The following is a 24,579-nucleotide window of genomic DNA, read 5'->3' on the forward strand; positions in this document are numbered from 1 at the left end:
ATTTTTCGTCAATGATATGTCATCTCACAATCATTTTTATTTATGTTTGAGTAACATCAGTTTATAGCAAACTTCTGATATTAAAATCACAATATTATAAACGTTTAGATCTTTGGAAGATGTATTAAAAAGTTCTAAATACTATCGTTATATCACGTATCAAAGTATTGTGGTTCTTTTTGGCACTTTAATTTTTCGATACTCTATTCGATTTATGTTAGTAATTTTTCTCTAATAAATATGTTATTTGAATTAAATATGGTTAGTAATTTTAATATAATATTAATAACGTTAATAACTAAGCACATTGTTATAAAATATCTTTATTAAATATTTAAATGTATATGCAACAAATATGTTAGTGATTTTTAAGAATAAATTAAGTAAGATGTTTTTTATAAATTGCAATTTGATTAATATACAAATAAAATTTAGTTATTTTATTTATTTCTTTGGTTAATATTTTTACATGGGTTAACTAATTAAATACTTGAAAACATTTAACACTGTATTAATTCTTCATTTAAATCTAATAAACCTTTGTAAGATACATTTGAGATTAAATTGAATTCTCCAAAAAAAAGTTAAAAAAATGATAACATCCATTTCACAGATAAGTTCACGTTTTCAAAAATCAGCATGAATTAATTACCTACAAAAAGTAAACATTAATTGTACATACAAATATTTTTCGGAGTCGCTTCAAACATAATCTAGGATATATGTTATACCATTCGCCTAACCTATGATAGAATTTCGAATTTGATCACGAAGAGAAATTATTATCAAAACTACCTAGTGTACTTCCATAGGGTAAGTGCATTTTGAACTATAGGGTAGTGTGTCGCGGCGACCGTGTCAAACGAAACGCACGTTGATTATAGCTAACTACATTGTCGATATATTTCTGTTTAATGTCAACAGTGAATATTAACAAGCATAGGTATAAAGGATACCTAATTTGGCACAGGATACCGTTCAGTACGAGTGAACTAATTCCATTGAGCTTTCACGAACATACAGACAAACTAAATATAGAGAATACTTACAGTGTCATCTAAGAACATAGATAAAGTCTATACATATTTTTAGTTAGAACAATGATAACTTTCTGCGATTTTTCTTCCATATAATATATATTTATATGATTTAAATTACGATATAAGAAGATATAACTTAAACACGTTGAAGGAATTATGGATAACCATTTGAAATAATAAACATAAAATTTAGGTTTTCGATTACGAACTACATCAGAAATAACTAATTTAATGCAACGATTGCAATTGGTTTTTCTATTGATATTGTCATTATTTGTAATTATAAGATCCAACTTACATAAGAAGATTGTAGATCTAATATAAATAAAACTTAGTGTCTATGAAAATTATTTTATTATGTGATTGATCACCTTAGAGCAGAGATAAAACTACGTCGTGTTATGCAATTTGTTGCTATTCGATTTATATCAATCAATTTATATAGCCTCCATTTATCTGTCAACATTCCCACTCCGATTGTCTTTAGCAAATACCGATCTTAAACTTGTTTCCTGTCCTTTTAATAATGTCTGTCAAATTATAGTTTCATGCAGTCTTTTAAATTTGGTTTAATGTATCAAAGTGGATATAAAAATAAACTTTGAGCTTCGTTTTATGGGATTGGAAATGTTTAATAAAGAGACATTCAAGGAAATTATTGTAAACGTTCAGGTTATTTCATTTTGTAACAATGAATGTTCATAACCTAGATCGTATCTATAAGTTTATAAACTATACTAAATAAACATTTGGAAGCGAGAAAGTAAATTAAATATTAAAGATCTATTCAAGACATATCCGGTTTCGATATAAAAAAAAACATTGTTATATTGATAAAGTTTGTCACAATAAAAACGCCTTCTTTGATACTACGAGCGTGTATAACAATTCCTAAAGACATGCAAAACCATCAGTCGATTTTCAAACAAAATGACGTCGCCCCACGTTTAAAAACTTTAATTAACAGTAATGTTTAAAGTCAACGATATTTACGTTAGGAATAGATACCGATTTATAGCCCAGACATTAGATTTATACTAAAAGGAGAAATCAATAAGTTTAATTAAGCAAACAAATTTGAAAGATCAACAATTTGTAATTTTGAAACTTACTTTACGATATCTAAAATTTAATTATGAAAATTTAGGACAGTGACTGTGGCTTTATATGGAGAGGAAAACGTCTGAAAACGTTGCATTTAGAGTTGCCACCTAGTTTTTTGCAAATAAATAAACTGGTGTTTATCCATCACTCTTAAGAACCTTTAATAACAATAATCTGTCACTTTTAAAAACTTGCATGAAACTTAATAACGTTAAATTATAGTAAATTCATAGAGTTCCAGTGTTTATTCGTTAACGTACTCAATAAATGTAATGCAAAATTATGCCTATCTTATTGTTTTCGAGCAGAATGATATGAAATGTCTGAATACTTTATAATGCAGTACCGGTGGCAACCCTGGGTGTTTGAGGACGAGGGTAGTGTTGGGTAGTGATGGGTAGTGGCGGGTAGTGGTGGGTAGTGGTGGGTAGTGGTGGGTAGTTGTGGCGGCTAGTGGCGGTGGTCGGGCGCGAGCGACTTGCGGCTGGCGGAGAGGTGGTGCGCGCGGGGCGCGGGGCGCTGCGAGCGCGGCAGGGTGGTGGGCGCGACGGCTGCCGGCGCAGGGCACGCCTCGCCCGCCACCTCGCGCGGTTTCCACACGGGCGACCCTACAACACACCAAACACCAAACTCTTTCACAAACAACTTTGACGTCAGCTCTAGTTCGGAATTTGAATTTTGCAAGTGATCGCACCGATCGCCAGGATAACGCGATAAGAGTTGAATGTTTGATGAATGTTGTCGTAGGTTCGGCGCCCCGTGCAAGCGTACGACCGATTAGGACTTCGACGCGCGGACACGAAGGATTACCGGGTAGCGGTGGCGTTGCTTAAAATTTGTTACCGGCGGTCAACATTGTCATCGAACATTCAAATGAAATTGTTAAGTAGTATCGACAGATCAGTTTGTGATGAATGTGGAGGATTTTTTTTATAAGTTTTTTCTTAAATATCAACTACTGTTACATAATAATTTTAAATCTACGGTGCACCGACGGTGTCGTCTTCATCCCGGTTCTCGTCCGGCCTAAGTGCAGTGTCTATGTATGTTTATGCTATATGTAGTATATTCGACAGAAACATTGTGCACAGCTAAGAAAGCACTATGTGTATAGAGATTATGTCTTTTTTCTACTTTTAATTTTATTAAGTAAGAAGAAAAGAGTATATATTGTGTATATTTAAGTGGACTAGTCTATTTTTATTAATTAATATTATATTTATGATTTGCTACAGTTGATTTAAGTAATACCTTCCTTTAAGCGGTTAGGCGCCTTTTTGGAAACTAGCTACATTTATAATTATGTATTTGATTATATCATGTATTTATAGACACAATAATATCCATTATTATAATTTTCGTAAGTTACATACGTGGTATAATAAATATTAAATAAAATGAATAAAATATGATCGAAATAAAAATACAATCTGTTTAAATATTAATTAAGAATAAAAAAATGTCGGTCTATTTTAGTATTTAAATGTAAACTTAGTCTTAGTTTAAGCAGGTACCGAAGAAAAGGGTAAAGTAAATAAAAAATATAGCTTTAATAAATATAGATATTTCGAAATGGAAGACTTAATTAATGGTACAAATCCATGGCGTCCTACGTAATAATGTTAAACCTAATATAATACATTAGTTGTTAAATAAATAATTTAATATTAACAAAAAAGAGAATTTAACAAAAATAATTAAGGATTAAGATCAGTACGATTCCACAGCCATTATAATATAACACTTAGCACTTGAGAGTTACTACAATAATTGCGATAAAATTTAATTATTACTATTTTTATTATTTTTATCTAACTACGATTTAGGACTCTAATCTACACATATAATGAAGATTTTTTGTTAAAGGTATTTCATTGTGTATCTTAGATTTCGTGTAAAACTATTGTTAGTAGTTTACGTATACGAGATTTGAACGTTCCGTTACTAGTCAAAAAGTTCGTTTTAATTTAGCCAACACAATCTGTGTTTGGTTTGAAGATCTCTGATTAGTTTTGGTTGTAATTTAGTTTCGTAATTGCCGTCATAGTTTGTCAGTCTCAGGAGATTATAACATTATTAAAATAGAAAATGAATATACAAAAAACTATAATTTGCGCACTGTAAATTGTAGGTCTGGCTGTTGCTTTGAGTCATATTGTAATCAAATTATCTAAAAAACAATTCGATATTACGTAACCAGCTAAAGTTAAAAAGTTAACTATCAATTCCATTTATTTGAAAAAGGATATAAAAATGAATAAACATCATTTTAGATCTTAATAAAATTAAGAATACAATAAATAACTGAATTAAGGGATTTTAATTAAACGTGTATTTGATTGAATTCGCTCCTGTCCGGTGTATGCTTGAAGGAAGGGCAAGTCCCGCGCTCGTGGCCCGTGCCGTCTAGAGTTTCGACGCTGCTGCGGTCGGATGTTACGAGAATCGATTGAGACGTCAGGGATTTTCTACGGGATTTTGGGACCTTGCCCTTCCCCTTATGCTAGGAACTTTTGCTCTGCCTTTTCCCAGAAAGGTAGCATTGCACGCAAGTGGGGTGTTCAATAGTTTTAGCGATCGATTCCGTCGATTTCGACACGACGATGCCCATTTTCATAGCTTTGTCTTCCGCTTTAGCCAACTGTGAGTAATGCGTTACTCTATCCAGTGAATTAGTACCGATTCTGGCTAGCTTATCACCGCTAGATCTGGAGGATCGCCGGCTGACGTTCGGCGACTTGCACGGAGATCTGTCAAAACTGGCCTGCGGAGTCCGCATTATGCCCTTCTTTGGGCCGGGTTTGGGTGATTTAGCTCTGTCTATACTGTTTTCGCGCGACTTCATGATGCTCCCGCGAGGCGAGCGCGAACCGTCGAAGCTCTGCTGCGGCGACCGCGACTTGTCCATCGAATCTCGCGGAGATTTGCTTTGATCGAAACTACCTCTTGGAGATTTTTGAAGAGATTTGGTCTGTTTGAGACTGGATTTGTTTGGAGATTTGCAAATAATAACTTTGGTGACGCGGTCTCTATCGGGGGACTGATCCATCGATCTGTTCGGAGATCTGTCTCTATTAATGCTGCTCCCGCTGCCCGAGCGGATCACTTTAATCTTTCTATCTGCCGAACACGTCGAACTCTTGCGCTCTGGGGACGATTTCAGAGAATGCGACTCCCGCTTACCTAGTTCTTTGACCATCGTTGGCTGGTACTGAGTGGGCTGGTGGGAAGACTGGATGAGGCGCGCCTGACTGCCGGTGCTGCCGGCGCTCAGGGTCGAAGTCGTGCTGTAAAGCAATTGTAAGAATACATTTTACATTAGGATAGCAGTATAAATAATAGTATCAAATTGAAAAGTAATGACATATGTATGAGTAGGAACAAGTAAACCTACATAAATTTAGAAAAGAGAATATTAAAATAAACGCATGAAGTGAAAGTGTGAAGAGTCGTCCCAATCGACATTGGTGTAGGTGCAGTGTGTCTGTCGTCCGTGATGCTAACCCATACATATGTTGATACCTTAGGGTGAGGTGGTTGGGAGTTCTGCCTAACCCTCGCTTGGCGGGCGGCGGCGGCGGCTCGTCCTCGCCCTCCGACTTAGAACCTGGCTCCGTGGAGCCCTGCTCCGTCGACCTGTCCGTGTCGGTCGTCGGCGGCGGCGGCAGCGGCGGCAAAGTCCGCTTGCTGCTGCTATCTGTTAACATGCAAATATCAACGACATTAAATTCTGGTTTGTTCACAAAATGATCAAAATAAAAAAGAAAATTTAAAATTATCTTACCAGAGGAATCATTAACAGTCTTGCTTCGAGTTCTGAACGTGGGTTCGTCTGAGGAAACATCTTGAGGGGGCTCATCGGCGTCTTGAGAGTTCTCCCGCGACAAGTCACCAACCTAGATAAATATGTAATTTGGTTTAATTAAAAGCAACTACAATTTATTCTTTAACAATACTAAAAGTATCTATGGCAGTTACATTTAAATAAGCGTTTGTTATTGATTCTGAACTTCGGTCTTACCTCAATATTGCCGGCTGATAAACGTTGTCCAGAAGTTTTAGGTTTCTTTGTTTTCCCAAGAGTCTGCGATCCCTGCATTACATGCACCTGAAAACAAGCGTTATTTAGAGTACGTTAGTTATTAATCTCATAATTTTAGCATAAAGTCCGATGATCAAGTAAAACCTGCTGTTTGTGGATAAATAAATAATCCTCTAAAATTATTGTGGTGGTTGTCACATGACACCACAAGAGTTGCAATAGTTAAAAATGATAATGCTTACTAACTTCAGGTGTAATCGTGGTCAAGTGGTAGTTTATACATCAAAAAATGTTTCAATATGTACCTGGTGCTTGGAGCGGTCGCGGTCGCGATCCAGGGTGTGCGGGGCGCGCGGTGGCGTGGGCGCGGGCCGCGAGCTCGGCAGCGACATGTTGCGCACTGACTCGCGGATTATCTGACGGATCGTCTTCAGGAACGCGTTGCGGAAGTCTGCCGTGCTGTTTGATACAATGAAAATTAAAAAAAATGCTTCGGAAACCGATGATTACAAGAGTTGAAGAAATCATCATCAACTTGCCCTTGTCCCTGCGAAGGGTCAGCACGGTGCTGACCTTTCATACATATCTATCAGCCGTATCTGAATTTACTCCCTTCTTAAGCATATCTTTTTTCACACAATTTATCTGTCCATACATTCTTTGGTCTTCGTCTTCCTCTATCTTTGTAGCCATAAGACTTAAAGAAATAAGATACTAATGTTATTTACCTATTAGAGAGTACGTAGACTTTCTCCGAGCGGCGCTGCAGCTGACTCCGCAGGTGTATGAGCTCCCAGAGGAAGTGGCTGTCCATGTCCTTTGCAGAGGAGGCGCGCACCTGCACCTCGGTCACAGGGATTAACACTTGGTACCTTATTATCTCCACCTCATTAGAGTTATTCTTGGACGACACGCCCTGCAATACACAAACATAAAATTGTAATCTTTTAATACATATTACCGATATCTATAACATTTTAAGTGAAAATTATACCATCAACTTCTTCTTCTGTCTCAGTCTTTCTTTGCAGAGGAAAACAACTGCGGATTTAAAGACGAAGCACATGGCGTGCAATTCCAAACCTTTCTTAATTTTCCCTAAGAAATCAGATATATTCAACCATTCTACACCGCCATAGTACAGCAAATCACCTGTAGAAGTAAGAAATAATAAATTAAATTATTCAATGGTGTATTTATAGTTTGTATGTAAAATTGTTTACTCACCAGGGCTGAGATCTATTGGTTGTTTGCAAGACTTCTGGTGTTGCCTAAACAAATGATCAAATATAGCACCATATTCTTCGTGAATTCGTTGCATTTCGTTTATATGTTCCGCGACTTTTTCCATCCCTTTTAATGCCTCTGTAACATTTAAATTGTAAGCACTACAAAAGTAACTTCTATAATTAGAACATTAGCACTAATTTATTACCGTACTGTAGCGCACGTATCTTAACAAAAGTAATTAATTACTAAGTAATTAGTAATAAATTTCATTATGTTTTATGTTCTTGATCTCACCTACTAAATGGAGATGTTCCTCAGAATTAACGTCAGTCAAGTTTCTGAGTTGTTGCAGTAATAATGGATACTTGAGTATCCGCTGAATCGGTTTAATTAAGTAAGACTCCAGAGTCGAGGAGTGTTGTTGCTTGGGGTTGCGCGCCGCTAAGAACTCTTGTAGAGCTTGATTACCCTCATCTGGATGAGAAAAGGTTAAATAAATAACACTCAAAAGGAAATACAATCTTAAAGATCTTGACAAAAACATTTTAGATTAATAAAGTAAATCCAATTTTTACATTTATTACTAAGTTGTAAATTTAGTTGAAGTTAATTAACTAATAAAGTAATAAACTTACTCGGATGCAAAACCTTCTGAGCCTTGCTGTGACTTGCGCAGAACGAGCTGTACAGTTTGAAATGATTGACGTAATATAGGAAAGCATTTCCCACGGCAAAGAGGACATTCTGCAAGACAAAATAAAATAGTTTTAATATGTTAAGTTTTTTGTGTAAGTACTGTCATATAAAGAGTGGTATAATTAATTTTAGTCGCTTTCCCGTTCCACCCTTTTCTTAAAAGGAAAGGATGGGAAGGAAATTTAATGGTGGAGAAGACGCATAGGAAGGGGAAAGTCCTCTTTATGTGCGTCTCCTCTTCCGTCAATGAAGGCAACGCTGCAATTGCGGATGTTTATAGGCATCTGTCGCTTTCCATTTCGGTGGATTCAGGCCGCTTGCTTGTTTGCCACCTTATGTTATAAAAAAAAAATATCTTACCTTGAATTGATTCGAGAATTCGAAGTGATGGAAGTTAGGTTCAGCCTCGAGGGCTTCTTCGAGATTTTGCAAGAATTGTCTTTGGAAAGTCACAATCTCTTGAATATTGCCGAACAGAGCGTTGATTTCGGCGTTCGATAAAAAAGTTTCCTTCTTCAATGGCTCCAAGTAATTTTCCAATAAATTGTTTAGGTGCTGCAAGCGACGGTAAACAAAGTCCCAATTACAATAGAGTATTAATATCCCGGATCGAGTTTAGTTTGAAGTAAACATTTCAGTGAGTGTCAGTTGTCGGGGCGCAGGTGCTGCCGTTTGTGCGGATCCAGAATCCGTTTAAACTTTTCGGCTTTATTTAATTTATACGGTTTGAACGAATTATCAAATTACTTACCTTTCAGATTGTTTTTTAAGCAATTAACAATAAGGAAGTAAACAATAAAAATTGGATTCCATTAATTTTCATAACATGTTTTGAAATTAAGGTATTGTTATTTTAGATGTTTCTTTTGATTTTTTTTTAAATTACGTCGTCGTACAAAGAAGTTATTTTATTTGTTAACTAGATTGGTGACGTCTAATGAAATCGGTTTTATTATAACAAATGAGAACAGTGTATAGCTAGTAAATATAACTCAAAAGTAGATATTCTCGTATAAAGGTTACATTTAACTATATTACATTGTTACTTTGTACCTTGACATAAGCACGCTCGGTGTCGACCAGCTCGAGCAGCACTTTGCGCAGCTTGTCGGCATCAGAGAGGTGACGCGAGGGCGTGGCGGCGGCGCTGGCGAGGCTGCCGGTGGGGCTGCCGCGCCGCGTGTCCGCCGGCGACCGGCACCAACCAGTCACTTGCTCCGCACTCTGATAGTTACACCACACTTCGCTTCTTAGCAAATATTTTCCAAACACTGATACCCCCTTCAATATTATTACATTATGACCAAGCTGTTGCTCGCAACTTCGTCAATGTGAAATTAATAAATAGTAAAAAACATAGCCTATGTTACTTACTGATAACGTAGCTTTTTAATGGTGAAAGAATCTTTGCAAATGGACCAGAAGTTTTCGAGTTATTTGAATACATACAAAAATACAATACATTCCTCTTTATAATATTAGTGTAAGTATTCTTTAGTTAAGGCTTATTGAAAATAATTAAGATAAGTTAGTAAATAAATTTAATCTTCTTAATGTAATGAATATTAACAAGATAAATATAATTCTGTTAATCTAATGATATTTAACTTTAATTAAATAATATTTGACTCTTTGAAATAACTCGTAGGAACTTCAATGGAGATTAGTTGTGAAATTCGAAATCTCAGCTATTGTTTAGTTACCGAAGTAAAGTTCTGCTGGATCAAACTATTGAGATTGTGGTCGCTTCAGCGTTTAGACTCGAGCGACTTAAACACTTGCATGAGAATACGCCGGCTCTACATCGAATTAGTAATTGATAACTAATTTATTTGTTTCTAACCAAAACTACTAATTTTACGTATATATTTAACAAAGTTTTCTATTATTGAACAAGTTATTAGAACAGAGATTGAAAAATATTTATTTAAAAGTTCATTACGTCGATTGCTTAAATTTATAAATTCTTCAAAACAAAAAAAAATATTATCAAAATTGGTTCACTAGTGGCGGAGTTATGCCGTAACACACATAAAAAACATACAGACGAATTGAGTACCTCCTTATTTTGGGAATTCGCTAAATGATAATGGAAACATATAAATCAGTTATTGTGCTAAAATAAAAATGAACTACCTTAAGAAGATTCTCGATTTCGAATGAATTAGTTCTAGAGCTGACTTTGGGAGGTCCGGATGTTGTAGAATCACCGCCATGTGCATCTGTTTCGGGGCTGTATAGTTCTTTACCTGTATACAAATAAAAATAATTGTATTGCGTTTAAAAAAGGAACAAACAGTCTCCTCACTTTGATTAACCATTACAAAAATAACTTCTTACCGTTATACTATGATAATAATTGAATGCTGTAACCATATCTTTGTAACATGTTTGCTTGTCTGTTTTATTTAATATTTTTATAGAATTAAGTTTAAAATTGTATTTTAATATGTGAAGGTTTAAAACGATTCTCAAATACAAAGAATCTGGTCTGAATGTTTATTAAAAGCACAAAGTGGGGGCGCGGAAAATTACATGTTTGATGTGGAGCAAGCTTTATGACACGGAGTGACACAATGTGCTTTTTTGGTCGAGGTGAGTCAACAGCAGCGGCAAATAGCCTACGGAAAGGGTCACGGCCTTCATTTGACGCCGCGTCGAGAGTATACTTGTTTCTAACTTAGTATGAATTTCTACTTGCCTACACGAGTGTTTTTCATTTATTTTTGTTCAGTTTAGGGACAAAAGCTCGAGCATTTTCTTTCATTTTAACGTTTTGTTTAAGTACTTTGATTTTTTTTTATTTCTGCATTAATTAGAATTGTTTAAGTTGAAGAGAATGAACCTTATTTCAAATTGAAATTGATACTTCTTGTAACGAAATAATTGGTTCTACGATTAATTATTGAATTCTCGGCTCAGCGGTACTTCCTAGAAATGAGAAACAACATTAACGTGTCGGCAGATTATTCGGAGTGTTAAGCTTAAATAAACCCACGTTCGACCTACATGATAAATATGCGGCCAATCGTGAAGTTACGAAAACTTAGCTGTACATATGTACTCAATTTTACATGTATCGAACGAACTTCATTTTAAGAAAACAATTAAAAATGTTATAAGACTTTTTTGTATACCATTTTCAGGGATGTACACTATATAACAGATTACACGGTTGACGTTGTTTAATAAATTTTCATATTTCTGTGTACAGTGTGTAAGTCAATATCGCAAAAACGTTATGAAAGAAATGATAAATGACGCGTTCATAATCGAACAGGCTATCGGAGAGAGCTTTTCAATTTAAATAACGAACATCCTGTGAATAAAGGTCCGTGTAACGATATGCTTTACACGGTACGTGCCATAACTCATTCCGTAGCAAATATACCAGACATGTCCGATATAGGTATTGTTTGGAGCGGTGTCGTGTGGCCGCATCAAATTGTGTTATTGTGGACAATGTTAAGCAAACGAGTATGCAGCTCGTGTATACATAATAATTAGCTCTTGTTACACAACAGAACGCAGTCGTTGTGAATTCAACAGCGCAGCAAAATTCGCCTGGACGAGTTTAAATAATGACCACCGAGAAAATAATTCGAAAAAAGGAATACGACGAAAAGGATGAAGAGGTTAAATTAAATTAATTTATGTTTACAGGTTAAATCCCCTCGTCGCTTTTAACCAAAATTTATTGCTCGGTAATTCTTTACTGTGCCGTTATTCATAAGAAAGTACTTAAACATCGTCTTATGTAGTAATATTTTAAGATTAAATGTGAGTCATTTTATATTTCGTAGCGAACCGTATATTATGTAGAGATTTTGCTTCTTGTTTTAAAAGCAATTCCAGTTTCTATGATATTCTTTAGCAATCTACAAATACCTATAAAATATAAAAGTATACTTTACTAGCAGTATCAGCATGTTATTTTCTCTATTTCATATTACATTATTGGATAAAAGCCACAATATTGTAAATCTGTATTGGAAACGATGCCAAGTAATACATAGAAAATGATTGAAGAGTTGCTTGTTAGCGTCGGGGGCGAAATGGAAATGTTAATTCAATCTATATTGCTCGCTAAAGCAGAATAACTATGCAAAACAATACGATTCCATTTGCTGATACCGATTAAAATTTAATTGGATAGTGCTGTGGTATGTATCGACATATTGGATGGTCTATATACTAATGATCGATATTAATTGTTTGCCAATAATTGTGTCAATCGATGTCACCGCACATACTCGCTTAAATTGCACAAGCATATATAGAGTGATGTATCTAGCAGCTCATAAATATTGCCGTGTATATACAGAGAACATAATGTTGCGACGCGTACGATTTGCATGCACGTGAGTGTACTGAGATTTGTGTCTTTTATTTCTACTGTACTTAGATATAGTCCATGTGACTGGCCATGTCTTTATAACTGTACTCTTACATCTTGTAAATCTCTGTATTAAACTTAGACGAAGTAATATATGTTACTCATTCATTGCCACAGAATTACTTATTGAAGTATTGTGCAATAGCATTGTAAGTGTGTAAGGGTACTCACTCCAAGCAGGCGCGGGCACGATGAGGCCGGATATCATGTCGTCGGAGATGACGGGCGGCTCGCTGGGCGGCGGCGGGCACACCAGCGAGTCTATTATGTCGTCGGTCGCGGCGCGCATCACACCGCTCAGTTCCGGCGGCTCGGTACGTGACGACCTGGTTGAAATTTACATTCAATTTATGTAACCGTAGAATTCTACTCCACACATATATTAATATCTACATATTGCAATTCTTTTCTCAGTACAAGACAATACAGATATTCTTAAAGTTGCCCGACTTTGTTCTGATAGATGGATAAACAAATAAAAAATGTATATTCTAGGTTCTTTGTTGATAGAAAAGCTTTTATCGGTGACAAAACAATTGAAATTGAACAAGTTTATAATTTACGTACCAACAAATAATTCTTTTCTTTGAAAGTTATCTATAAAATATTATTTAAGTGGTGTATAAATAAAGTTAGCGAGCGACCACATATAAGCTCAATAATCTCAAGTAATTGCGTTCGCCTAGAAAGCGATAAGTCCTTCACAGTTAGCCTTGTGAAAATATAAATGTATGATTACTGAAGGCTATCCTTGTGCCATTTTTATAGATAACAACTGACAACGAAGATTAAGTCCTGGTACGACGGAATACAAATGAAAATGGCTTGTTTTTTACAAAGGAGGGATGTTCTTTTACTGACAGTTTATACTCGAGGTTAAGTGCGGTTACATGATTGTTTGTTTGTGCTAATTTAATGAACCATCTTGTGAGATTCTTAGGAAAATGTTTTATGAAATACAAGTAATGAGGTAAAGGTAATAAGGTAAATTGCTTTATGGAATTGGTTTCTAAAGGATAAAATGTTATTTGGGAGAGGATAATGTGTTTATAGTTAAATTTATCGTTCAGTTAATATTGATTTTTATTAGTATTCTCTTCATATTACCGACCCTTTTCGATTCATAGTTCATAGTAGGTTATCTTTATAGAATTTATGGATATTGTGCTGTGGTTCGGATATTTTTAGTACAATTTTTAATTAAGATCTTGCAGGGTCAGGAGCCTTTAAAAAGTATTGACTTTCGTTTAATTACGTTTACGTAAAATGATATTTCAGTTAACGGGACGTACATCAAAGGGATAAGTAATAAAAGGTTAGGACGTAATTTTTATTTTATGAAACATTATAAGGGGCACAGGCATAAAACCTGTGAACTTTTACCACTAACTTACCACATGGGAAACAAAGTTATCGTGTCGCCGGCGGCTTTAGCGGGCTTGTTTTGTTGTGAAAGTAGACAAAACGGTTCAGAACAATGGCATGGTGTCGAGAGTGAATATATCGAGGTGTGTATTTTGTCGGGGAACATTAATTGTCGCGGCGCGTAGACGTCAGGAGGCTCCGTGGCGGCTCCCACAATGTGCGGTGCGGTGCGACGCGGCGCGGTGCGGTGCGGTGCGGTGCGGTGCGGCGCGAGGCCGCAGGGCGAGGGTGTATGTAGGTCGCACCGAGCGCTTCAGTAAACTTGTCGCGGTCGCAAAAGGTCAGGTGTATGAGGGCGGGAAATGCCTATGAAGGCCTCCTCGCCGCTGCCGTGCGCCGAGCGCCGCGTTCGACTTCCGTTCTATTAGGCCCCAGCCGCTCGGTTTCCTGTTCCACCACCACTTTAGCGAAGCGAAAGTTAAGTTGTTTTTTCCTCTATCCATATTCCCATCTGCCCTGAATTATTTATTTCTAAACGACACTTCCGAACTCGGCTACCGTAAGTGATTAATGATAAATGATAAACTAAGATGACGGTGTAAGATTCGGAAGGTAATAATGCGGAAAGTTGGCGGGAAGTTGCGCGAACTTACCTCATCATCATGACGAGCGAGAGTTCCTCTTGCAGGACGCTCTCCAAATACATCATATCGAGGTCGGACACGATTGCTCCGTTGATCACCATTATCTCGTCGCCTTTGATTATCCCTGACAAAGGAGACAATTATTGCAACTCGAACGTCGAATAGATTTTTTTTGTTTGGAAAAACACAGAGAAGTAGCGCAATTAGTTTGTAAATTGTATATTCAAAGAAAATGTTAATCTACATCGAGATTCTACGAATGATAAAGGCGATTCGAAAGAATTAATTCCAATCGACATTGCTGTTACATTCGAATTTAAAAAATTGTGTATTGTTATTGCATCATCTCGGAATAGTAACAGAAAGCTCTAATGATTCCGTTATTGTAATTATGGTTAATTTAAGGATAGATTTATAATTCATGTGTTATAGTAAGTATTAACCGTTCTGCATGGCAACGCTCTTGTCTTCGACGCGGCTGACGTAGCAACAGAGTTCGTCCTGTCTCTCCGCGTTCTCTATCAACTCCGCTTCCACGCTGAAGCCCCACATCTGCTCCAGAGTGTTGCGCTGCAGTTCCACTTGGTACAAGATCTTCGCACACACTTCGACGACTTCGTGAGTATGCAACTGTATGAAAAGAATTAAGTATTAAAAAAACAAGAAGACCTTTTATCCTGCTTATATTTTAAATATAATACAAGTCTTAGTAAAATCTTCAATTAGAAAATTCTATAGCATTAGATTTATTATGCTCTTAATAACTGTACGGTTACCTTGTATCTATGATATAAATGTGTATTTAATATTTTAGCATTTTATATGTAAACATAAGGTAAGTAGATCAGGTAGCTATCGTCATAGTGTAATTAAATTCATTTGGGTTCGCGTAATTGGTCCCCGGGGTCCGCAATGATTACAAGCGGGTATCATTAAGTGAATTGCCTGCCTGTTGCGGCCTCAAACAACTGTTTAAATTACCAATTTAAATCATTACTTTCAAATTTAAATTTATTGTTGTTTCTGACGCTATTAATATTATTGCAGTATTCATCTGTTTATTGCTAAAACCGTAAACAAACTAAAAACTATAACGATTTTAATTATACAAAGTGAATAACAGATCGGAGTCCACTAACACAGGTATTATTTTTATTGATTATGCATTTATGAAATAGATAAAAATACTTTAAATAGACTTTGTGACAAGAATTGCAAATACGTATCTAGACAAATGCAATATCCGATATGTATAAAATTCTGTTGAAATATTTCAAATTAAAAAAAAGCATTCAAAATATATTGGAAAGGTGTTTTCTGTGAATTCTATGATTACTTCGTTACATTTCTCTATCGGATGCGATATAAAATTCTTGTTTCCGTTTTCCACAGAGTTTACAGTTTTTCCTAGAAAACCACGATAGAGTACTATGTTAAAATAAATTTATTTTAAAATTTCCGCTTTTTTAAACGTCGAAAACATTTAAACTCCTTAACATTTCGATCAAAGTTTAAAATGTGTATAATGTAAAATGTGTACACTTCAGATACTATTAAAACTTTATCTTTTTCTATTTTAAAAGACAATTTATATTAATGATTTCCATCACTATAATATGTAAGAAGTGCGAAGATTACATTCAATTAACTTTTACGATCAACAACATAAGTAAATTTATTATCACTTTAATTAAAAATAAACGAGAGGTAGTAATTTTAACCTCTTAAGACTAGAACGTACCACAAAAGAGCCTTTATAAACTATATCAGAATTCAAGCAAAGGAACGTTTATTTTTCAAGATCATATGACTCTATGAAGTATGGTGTTAGATTTATCATCTATCATGTCGGTAATCGTGAGCCTTTATTTAAACCTTATCTAAATGTTGGGAATTAATTAACAAAATACTAACGTATGTTTCAATAAGATCACTGCGGTGAGGCACGAAGTAGTTGTGGTCCTCCATATCACGTCGCTTTTTGACGCGCACGAAGTGTTCCAGCGCGTTGAGAGAGCGTCGAGCGCAGGCGGCTACCAGGAACTCCTCCACCGACATCCCTTCCCTCACCCCCACTGTGGCTGTGGTACCCTCAGGGAGGGACACCCGGACAGCCGCCTCGCTCTCCTCACGTGACATCTGGGTAAACCACAAGACGGTGAATACTTGACAAAGGATATTCCTGTTTAAACTTTTTTTTTGTCGTTTTAAAGTCGTTGATCGTATAACATTAAAATCTTTATCAAGAGGCATACTTTTTATGGTTAGTGATTTTATATAGTATTTCGGAGGAAATGTACTAAATAGTATACAACATTTCTTCGTTATTCTGATTTGTTCTCTTAAAAGATAAGTTACATATAAAGTTTAAAGAAAGTTGTTAGCTTAACTCACTGTCTAGTAAACGATGCGTATATTTTCTTTAATAATATAAGATATTAAATTTCCTAGCGAACTTGTTATGTTTATGCACAGCATTTGTCGGTACTGTTATTGCTACCTTCTGTGTAATTTGTTGCGAAAACGGCAGCGTTCAGGCAAGGAGGCGTTTAATGAAAGGTAGTCCAAGAAAATGGGCGACGTAGAAGTATACTAATAGGCTCCTTTTCTACTTGCATTACGGGCAGGGTACTAATACAAGAATATTGCAGAGTATATCCGTATTTCTTAAGCCTCGGCACTATTTTTAAGATTTAATTTTCTCGTAACATACGATGCACGATTTAGGTTAGTACAAGAAAAATACATTTGAAAGTTTTATGGCGTCTGTCCAGTCTAAGCGACGATATATTGCTTCTTTAAAAGCATAGTACGGAAGGAAAAAAATGTTGCTTTGTTTTTCTAGTATTATCCTTAGATAGAAAGAGCTTTTAGAAAGAAACGTTGGCTTTTAAGTAATGAAACTGTTATTGGTTTTGCTTTATTGGTTGTGTTATGTGATGTCGTTCTTACAGTTTTGATAGGATCTACGTAACACAAAATTTGTAAAAATAATATAACATAGTTGTACTACGTAGAAGTAAATTGTAAACTGTCCAATTTATTGGAAAGACAAAAAATCATAAAACCACATTTGCAGGTTTTATTAATTACATTCCTTAGTGTAGAAAATTCAAATGATAACACTTCATCTCGTCGTATGTTACATTAAAAAACGAGCGAGAAATGAGTCGTGCTGAAAGCGAAAAACAATTTTTACCCTCTTTTCATACTGGACATTAAGTTCGTATCATTTTCGCAAACAACAGAGTACAGCGTGTAAAAAGATAAAATATATTTTATAATGCATTTTTCGCAGAAGTGTACAAAAGAGCGTGTGCGTTTTAATTAAAATGAGTGTAATCGAGTGTACCTGCATGGAGCGTCGACTGGAGCCGGAGTTGGAGCGGGAGAGGTTGGGGGCCCGCCGCTTGGTGGCTCCGCGGCCAGCCAGCAGGTTGTTGAGTAGCGAGGGCGAGCGAGCGCATATGAACGCGTGGAACGACGACACCGTGAACACGCCCAGCTTGTTCAGCGTGCTCTTTGTGCCGCGAGACACGTGTGTAAGCAGCGACTGCAACAAGCGACCCTTACATCCCTGTTATCTTTTAATCCTTTTAATTCTATTAAAAAATGTTATGATAGTTGTACAGTGAAATACAGGTGTATTCTTCAAACTTATTTAAAGATTGCAAATGATTGATTTTAACAAATGTCACATAACTTTTAATTCTAACATTGACAATAAACACAAAGTATTCTTTATACTAGTATATAAAAAGATTAGCGTTGAACAACGGTACCGTCTGTACATTTATAAAAGTTAGTTTGAGTTTAATTTTCAAAGTTCGACTTAAAGTCAGCTTTAAACATAACGAGTGTCTGCTATTACAATAGAGATAGTAGCGCTCGGGAAATTTTATAACTTATGCAATATATTCCTTACGAGAAACATGTTTCTCTGAATTCAATATGAAAACAAAATGTGAAATTCACTCATATCGTTATCTAAAAACTCAAGAATAAACTGATGAAATAAATCCTTAGAATTTACGTAATGTGAAATTATGTTTCATGATGCGCGAAACGGTCTGAATAATGATACCATTCAGACTTTTTCAGGCCTCCTCAACCCTTAAATATGCATAAAACCAAGTGTGTATTTATAATAAAGGGTTATAATAATGTTGCTGCTTCGCTGGTTTCCTTATGGTTTACTTTTATTCATGATTAAGATCCGTCTGACGTACGAAGCTGGTGAATTGTGGCGCCGTCTATTGTAATTCTAGTTAACTATTTATATTGCATGACATGGGTCTGGTATAATAGATATTCGTGGACCCTGTACGGTCTCACGTCGACTGCGAGCTGTCAATTTGGCAATGTAGCCAACAAAAATCCCTTTTCTGTCACTACGATGAAATCATTTGGCTGACCATGTTCGCGGTCATTTTCCTCGTGGTATTGTTTCACAATTCATTATTATTATACATTATTCTTTCTGCCATTAAGATCGGTAGCTAAAATGCTTTGCTTGTATTTCCTTTGATGATGTTTATTCGTCGACGTCTTTGTTTTTTGCCTTTGGTTTGGCAAACTGTAGTACGGCATTAGACGTCATTTGGCTCGGTATTTATTTTTGTTCAGACCTCGATAATGGCTTTAAGTCTATTTTTTCCTTAAGTATAAAAAGGCAATTCACGATTTTCGTTCATTTATTTATTCTTTAGGATATGATGAAATGGTAATTTTATTTGAATATATGTCTTGGCGAATATAGATTTAAAGAATATTAATAAACTGCAAGGAATTATTGACTTCACAGAAAAACGACCAGTTAGTTAATAAATTATACTAAGTTGTAACATTTTCTAATGTTTGATTTTTATTTTAGCAGTTTATGTGATATTTTTGATTGATTAAATTACTAGTTACAACTTTTTAGGTTTACCTTAGGGTTAGGCAGCTCGCCACTCTGTAGGCTGGCCATGTAGCAGCGCAGACGGAACTGCTCGCAGTGAAGTCTTTCCAGGTTCTCCTCCCACTGCAGCATCTGCACCACCAGCTGTGCTCGCGTCTCCGGATCCGATACCACCGACTGCTGCAGGTCCGCCATCTGCTTCAGCTTGTGATCCTACCATACATAACACTTTTAATATCAAGCTACAACTAGAATTCCTGTTTCAAAACGGTATTTTTACTTCGAATTAAGCATATTAGCAGAAGTATTTTCAGAGTGTAATATAAATTTCCCAGATATATATGTTATGTAGAAAATTGAAACATAGTATATTGTATTCCGTACGTATAAAACATTTGTTAAAAATCTGTGTCCCCATTCCAACTTTTCCGAAAAAAAAAATAAAACAACCAATTCAGGTGAAATTTCGTACATTCTACTGGACATATCTACCGTTTGATTGTCACAAAAACGATCCTCTAGTACTTTTAAAACTAGTACGAACTACAGAAATAAAATGTATACATTTTTGTTTTAAACCTTTTGTGTTCATTGTTCCGAAATGAATTAAATTTGTCAAGGTAAAGCAACAAAGGCTTAAAAATTCGATTATGTATTACATTTTGCACGGCAGGCGGAGATCCCGAACTCGGCACAGAGCAAGCTGCGTTATGAATATTAATGAACTGACACCGCCTGCCCCTGATCACAACACCAGATACACCTTACAGTATCTTTATTAAAACCATGAATTTAAAGCTGGTGGCTTTAAACCTAAAATGTTCTTACAGGGAAGAAATAAACTTAATGTTTATTGCTATTCTCTAACGATGCATTAATCTATGCAACAAACAAAACATTAACGGACGCTTTAGAACTACTATTCTATGATATAATACAAAAAGTAATAAGGCCTTTAAAAGCGTAACATCAACATCCGACTTAATAAATACCTAAAGTATGCAAGTTCGAAACAACTTTGCTCTATATTTGGAGTGCTAACAGCTATACGTGGAGTAGATAACAAAAGAGATTGCGATGGAAACGCCGACGTATTCAGCTGGCTGCATTGTGCTCCCGGTATTTGATTTAGATGGCCAGGCCGCACAGAGGGTTCATAGTGCCGTTGGAAATTAAAGCTATATTCGCATGTTATGTTCGTGCATTGATCAGAGTCGGCCGCAAAGGCTTTGATGCGTGTTGCGGTCGCCCCGTGCGGGTCAGAAATTGGCACCATTTCCACTTGCAGCGTTACAGACCGCATGTAAACCGCCCACGGCCACGCCCTCTATAATGTATAAATGATTACGTTCTACTGAGATTTCTTTAACTTTTCGTACGAAATATTTTTTTGTTCTCAAATCAATAAGAGTCCGAAAAAGTATGTTTAATCGCTAAATTGTTGTAATGAAATTTGTAGACTGATAATATGTTTTAGGGATTGAATTTAAGCTAAAGTGAAATTTATGTATACCTACCGCAATTTAACTTAGTAGAAGAAAACATTCCTGAGAAATACGGTAAAAGCAATAAATTTATCTGCATAAATGATGAATGCTTTTTGCTTCGCTACATTGTACACACTTGAAAGCTTTACCCGACTCGGAGAGTTGCGGCGAGATTGTAAATTGACTCTTATTGTGGTGCATTTTAAAGCTGAATTCGGACCGTTCACATTTTAGTTTACGAAGGTAGTTAGTGATTCGTGTCAGTCAAACAATACTTCTGTTGGTTCAGGCCGACACGGTTTACACCGTTGAGCTGTGCATAATATCGAAGCGAAACTGTATTGTGTTCCTTCACCTTTTCAATACGCTGCAGATTTTTCAGAGATTATTTTTATTCAAAAACATTTGTATTACTAAAATGTGTTACTCTTCTTGGCTTTTCAATCTATATCTTTAAACATGGCCGTCCCCTATCTTGTGATTAAACTGCGCTCTGTGTATACTTACGGATTCTATAGCTTTCTCAAGACGATATATTTCCTCCTGCAGCAAATGGAGCGTTCCGGTTTTGCCGCGGTGGCGGGCGAACGCCGCAGCGCATGCACTGTGTATGCTATTCACCCAGTTCTCGAGCTCGACCTGGACGGTTACATAATATGTGTATAGATGAAGTGTTACAAGTGCTTTATACGGTATTTTTAGAATTTCTAAACAACTCACTTGGCACGGAGCTTGGAATAGGTAAGCGTCGCCAAACGCTGTGCTCAGGCAAAATATGTAATCGCGCTTCGGATGCTCGGGAATGGGCTGCATTATGGCGCCGTCGACTATAATAAGGTGCTTCGGAGCGGCCTCTACGGACCGACCCTCTCGGGAATCGCACGGATAAAATAGAAGAGTGGTGCCTTTCAGACAAACCCAATATCCCTTCCAGCCTCGTTTGCGTGCCAATTCGATCTGATGTTTTTTACGAAGCAGCCACTTCTTCACGCTCAAGAATCTGTACAAATAAATGAAATGAAATGTATTCATGAAATACAATGTAGTCATTCATTATTTTTGTTTTATGTTGTGTTCAGTTTTTTAAAACTACTGCCCAATTGTTCTTAAATTGTAAACTTCTATTCTCAAATTAACGAAATAAAAACGATGGTTTGAAAAGTTTTTAACAGTATTCCAGGTATTTCACGATGTTAAGCGTTTTGACCCAATTAAACACGGCCGCTTGGTCTCGGATGGGACCGTGGCCGTGTTATGATTTCAATTGCTCATTTAACTTGAAGAACTTTTTGAACGACTTCGAGTGACGTTAGCGAACGAGAGTCTCTTCAGAGCATGCCGGTCGTATAACGACATTGTCGCCATTGTCGGGGACAAGGAGAACAGATTGTAATCGTGTTTGCAACACATTCACTTAAACTGCAATTACTTTTAGAATTGTAACTTTGTATTTCATAAGTTGTTAGAGCTTTGCATTCACCGCATTTCTACTGTTAACTCGAGGCTTAAACATTCCGAGCGGAAATCAGTTTTCATCGCGGGATTTAATTTGAGTTAAACTATGTGTAAATTGCGAACATAAATTGAAACGATATACCTAACAATTTCTGTGAATTAATTTTAAAGTCTTAACTTGCAGGTTTACTTGTTTTAAATGTTTCTTTTAATGATTTTCTTCAGTTATTGGAGAGAGAGTTCAGAGAAGTACCTATTAAGGATAAATTGTAAATTAAATGCTATGTTTTTTTTTAAATTACACTTGTGTTGCATATTGATTAAAAGTTATTATGTTTATTTTCAATTTTCTGTAACGTAACGTTTCTGTCATATGTCGTTCGTATTTTAACATGTTCTGTTCTACTGAAGACAAAAAATGTAATAAAAACATTAATACTTTTTTCTGCAATCTCAACGATATTACAAAATAAATGTTTCTGTGTTTTAAATCAGTTATTGTTCAAAGTTTCAAGTTCTTCTCAAGAAGCAGTCGCGTAAACAAACTTGATTTTAAGTTTTATATAAGCGCAACCTCGGTGTATTGTAACTTTGATTTGCAATTGTAAAGATGGATTCAGCGAATTTCTAATTTAAAAGTAAAGTTCTAAAGATCCATTTTCATTAATTTATGCACGATGTAAATAGTCTGAGACGTTAACAGTATACAATGCATAAATATTTTCTTTAAATCTCCAACAAGAAAGTTAAAATTGTTATTACTAACAAGATTTAAATGGATACCAGGTGAAATTCTGAAATAGAAAATACTGCCAAATTATGCAAAAAAGTAACTACGCTAATGGATAATACTTTGATAAAAAGACCGCAGCTTTTGAGTAGGTTTTTAATTCGAGATGCTTTTACGTATTCAGTTCATCTGAGTTAAACTTTTCTCCATTCGCTTTTTTACTTACACATTTCTAGAGAACATCAGATAAAACATGGTTCAAAAATATACATCAAATACTTTCCATCGTATGTGCTTTTTTTAAAGTCAACATCTTTAGTTTCACTATTCTTTAGACAATTATTTTCATCTTTGTTTTGAATTCAATCCATATTTTAATAGTTGCTATTTTAAGTAAGTGTTGAAATCCATTTTTAAATTTAACTATTTATCTACTTTCACAACTAATTTTTACGTATGTTTTATTTTTATAATCTTTTTATGGTGTTAAATAAATAGCTTTAACTCTTAGAGAAATTTAGTTTGCCTAAAAAGTGAACAAAGCTCCTACAGAGTTCTAAATATTCATGGTCAATTAACACCAGCAAGCAACAACATAACCCGTTAGTAATTTATCCTTGTCCTGTACAAAAAGTTTTTGTTACAAAACATAGTTTTTTTAAGGTTCATTAAGACCGTATTTGAATTTTAATTAATACGGTATATCTACTAATTATCGCAGGATTAACATGTTCTGAGGAAAATTACGGTACCCCTTTGTAGAGTAACTACGTTAACTTTTAATTAGTCTGAATTTTATTCATTCGTCGCACACTGTCTATACTTTTAGAATTCTCGGCGGGAGAGAAAAAATACTCAGAAAGTCCTCGTATTTTCCCCAAGTAATAAAGTAGTAAATCATTTAGTACCCGTAAAAGAAATAGCTTAGTAACTACGTATTTCATGATATCCTTTTAAGTCCTGTTTACCGTAAAGTTTTTGTATCGCACTCGTTGATAAGCCTTGAAGAAAAAACCCTCATCGAAGCCAAACATTCTGTCACGGGCTGCCTGCTCCTTGTTCCTTTTACAACCTGAATGGGTCACGGCTAAGATTTCCCTCCGGTCATTTGGGATTCATGGAACAGAAATTGTAGCCTCGAGACTTATAAAGGACGCTGTAGGCTTAAGAAAACTCGTCAAGTTCTAGCGATATCACTTTTCTTTGCAACTTTCCTTACAATTATCTTAAGACTAAGGAAGACAGGTGCTTTTACGGAGTCACTGATTTCAAAGGATCATCTTTGTGGAGGTAAAAAAGGAATACTAGCGAAAAGTAAGATATCTTTTCGACTACAACATTCGTTACTAAAATGGTCGGTCATAACCTTCTTCGCTAATTTCTTTCCTTCTACGATTCGTAAATATATTATACCATTAGTTGTTACTGGCTACTTTCTTACTAGGAGTATCTTTTTCATGTCGTCATTTGGTTTAATTATAAAACAGATT

General features: G+C 35.7%; 1 protein-coding gene across 1 annotated transcript in view; it reads right to left on the bottom strand.

Annotated features, from left to right (window-relative positions):
• Nucleotides 1–573: 573 nt before the first annotated feature.
• LOC106105605 overlaps nucleotides 574–24,579 on the bottom strand; it is a 75,789-nt gene continuing 51,783 nt past the window's right edge. Inside the window, exons 21-42 of the mRNA XM_013286022.1 lie at nucleotides 21,625–21,904; nucleotides 21,412–21,543; nucleotides 19,448–19,630; nucleotides 17,870–18,070; nucleotides 16,432–16,656; nucleotides 14,961–15,147; nucleotides 14,527–14,641; nucleotides 12,680–12,834; nucleotides 10,249–10,361; nucleotides 9,166–9,336; nucleotides 8,473–8,667; nucleotides 8,052–8,160; nucleotides 7,711–7,890; nucleotides 7,414–7,551; nucleotides 7,181–7,338; nucleotides 6,915–7,102; nucleotides 6,492–6,645; nucleotides 6,166–6,252; nucleotides 5,929–6,040; nucleotides 5,667–5,841; nucleotides 5,328–5,431; nucleotides 574–2,752 (exon numbers count right to left, since the gene is read on the bottom strand). Coding sequence (XP_013141476.1) covers nucleotides 2,595–2,752; nucleotides 5,328–5,431; nucleotides 5,667–5,841; nucleotides 5,929–6,040; nucleotides 6,166–6,252; nucleotides 6,492–6,645; nucleotides 6,915–7,102; nucleotides 7,181–7,338; nucleotides 7,414–7,551; nucleotides 7,711–7,890; nucleotides 8,052–8,160; nucleotides 8,473–8,667; nucleotides 9,166–9,336; nucleotides 10,249–10,361; nucleotides 12,680–12,834; nucleotides 14,527–14,641; nucleotides 14,961–15,147; nucleotides 16,432–16,656; nucleotides 17,870–18,070; nucleotides 19,448–19,630; nucleotides 21,412–21,543; nucleotides 21,625–21,904 — 3,520 coding nt within the window. The 3' untranslated portion in view covers nucleotides 574–2,594. The remainder of the gene's footprint in view (nucleotides 2,753–5,327; nucleotides 5,432–5,666; nucleotides 5,842–5,928; nucleotides 6,041–6,165; nucleotides 6,253–6,491; nucleotides 6,646–6,914; nucleotides 7,103–7,180; nucleotides 7,339–7,413; nucleotides 7,552–7,710; nucleotides 7,891–8,051; nucleotides 8,161–8,472; nucleotides 8,668–9,165; nucleotides 9,337–10,248; nucleotides 10,362–12,679; nucleotides 12,835–14,526; nucleotides 14,642–14,960; nucleotides 15,148–16,431; nucleotides 16,657–17,869; nucleotides 18,071–19,447; nucleotides 19,631–21,411; nucleotides 21,544–21,624; nucleotides 21,905–24,579) is intronic.

This window comes from Papilio polytes, unplaced genomic scaffold (genome assembly GCF_000836215.1).
Source record: "Papilio polytes unplaced genomic scaffold, Ppol_1.0 DF822845.1, whole genome shotgun sequence".
In the NCBI taxonomy this organism is placed as follows: domain Eukaryota; kingdom Metazoa; phylum Arthropoda; class Insecta; order Lepidoptera; family Papilionidae; genus Papilio; species Papilio polytes.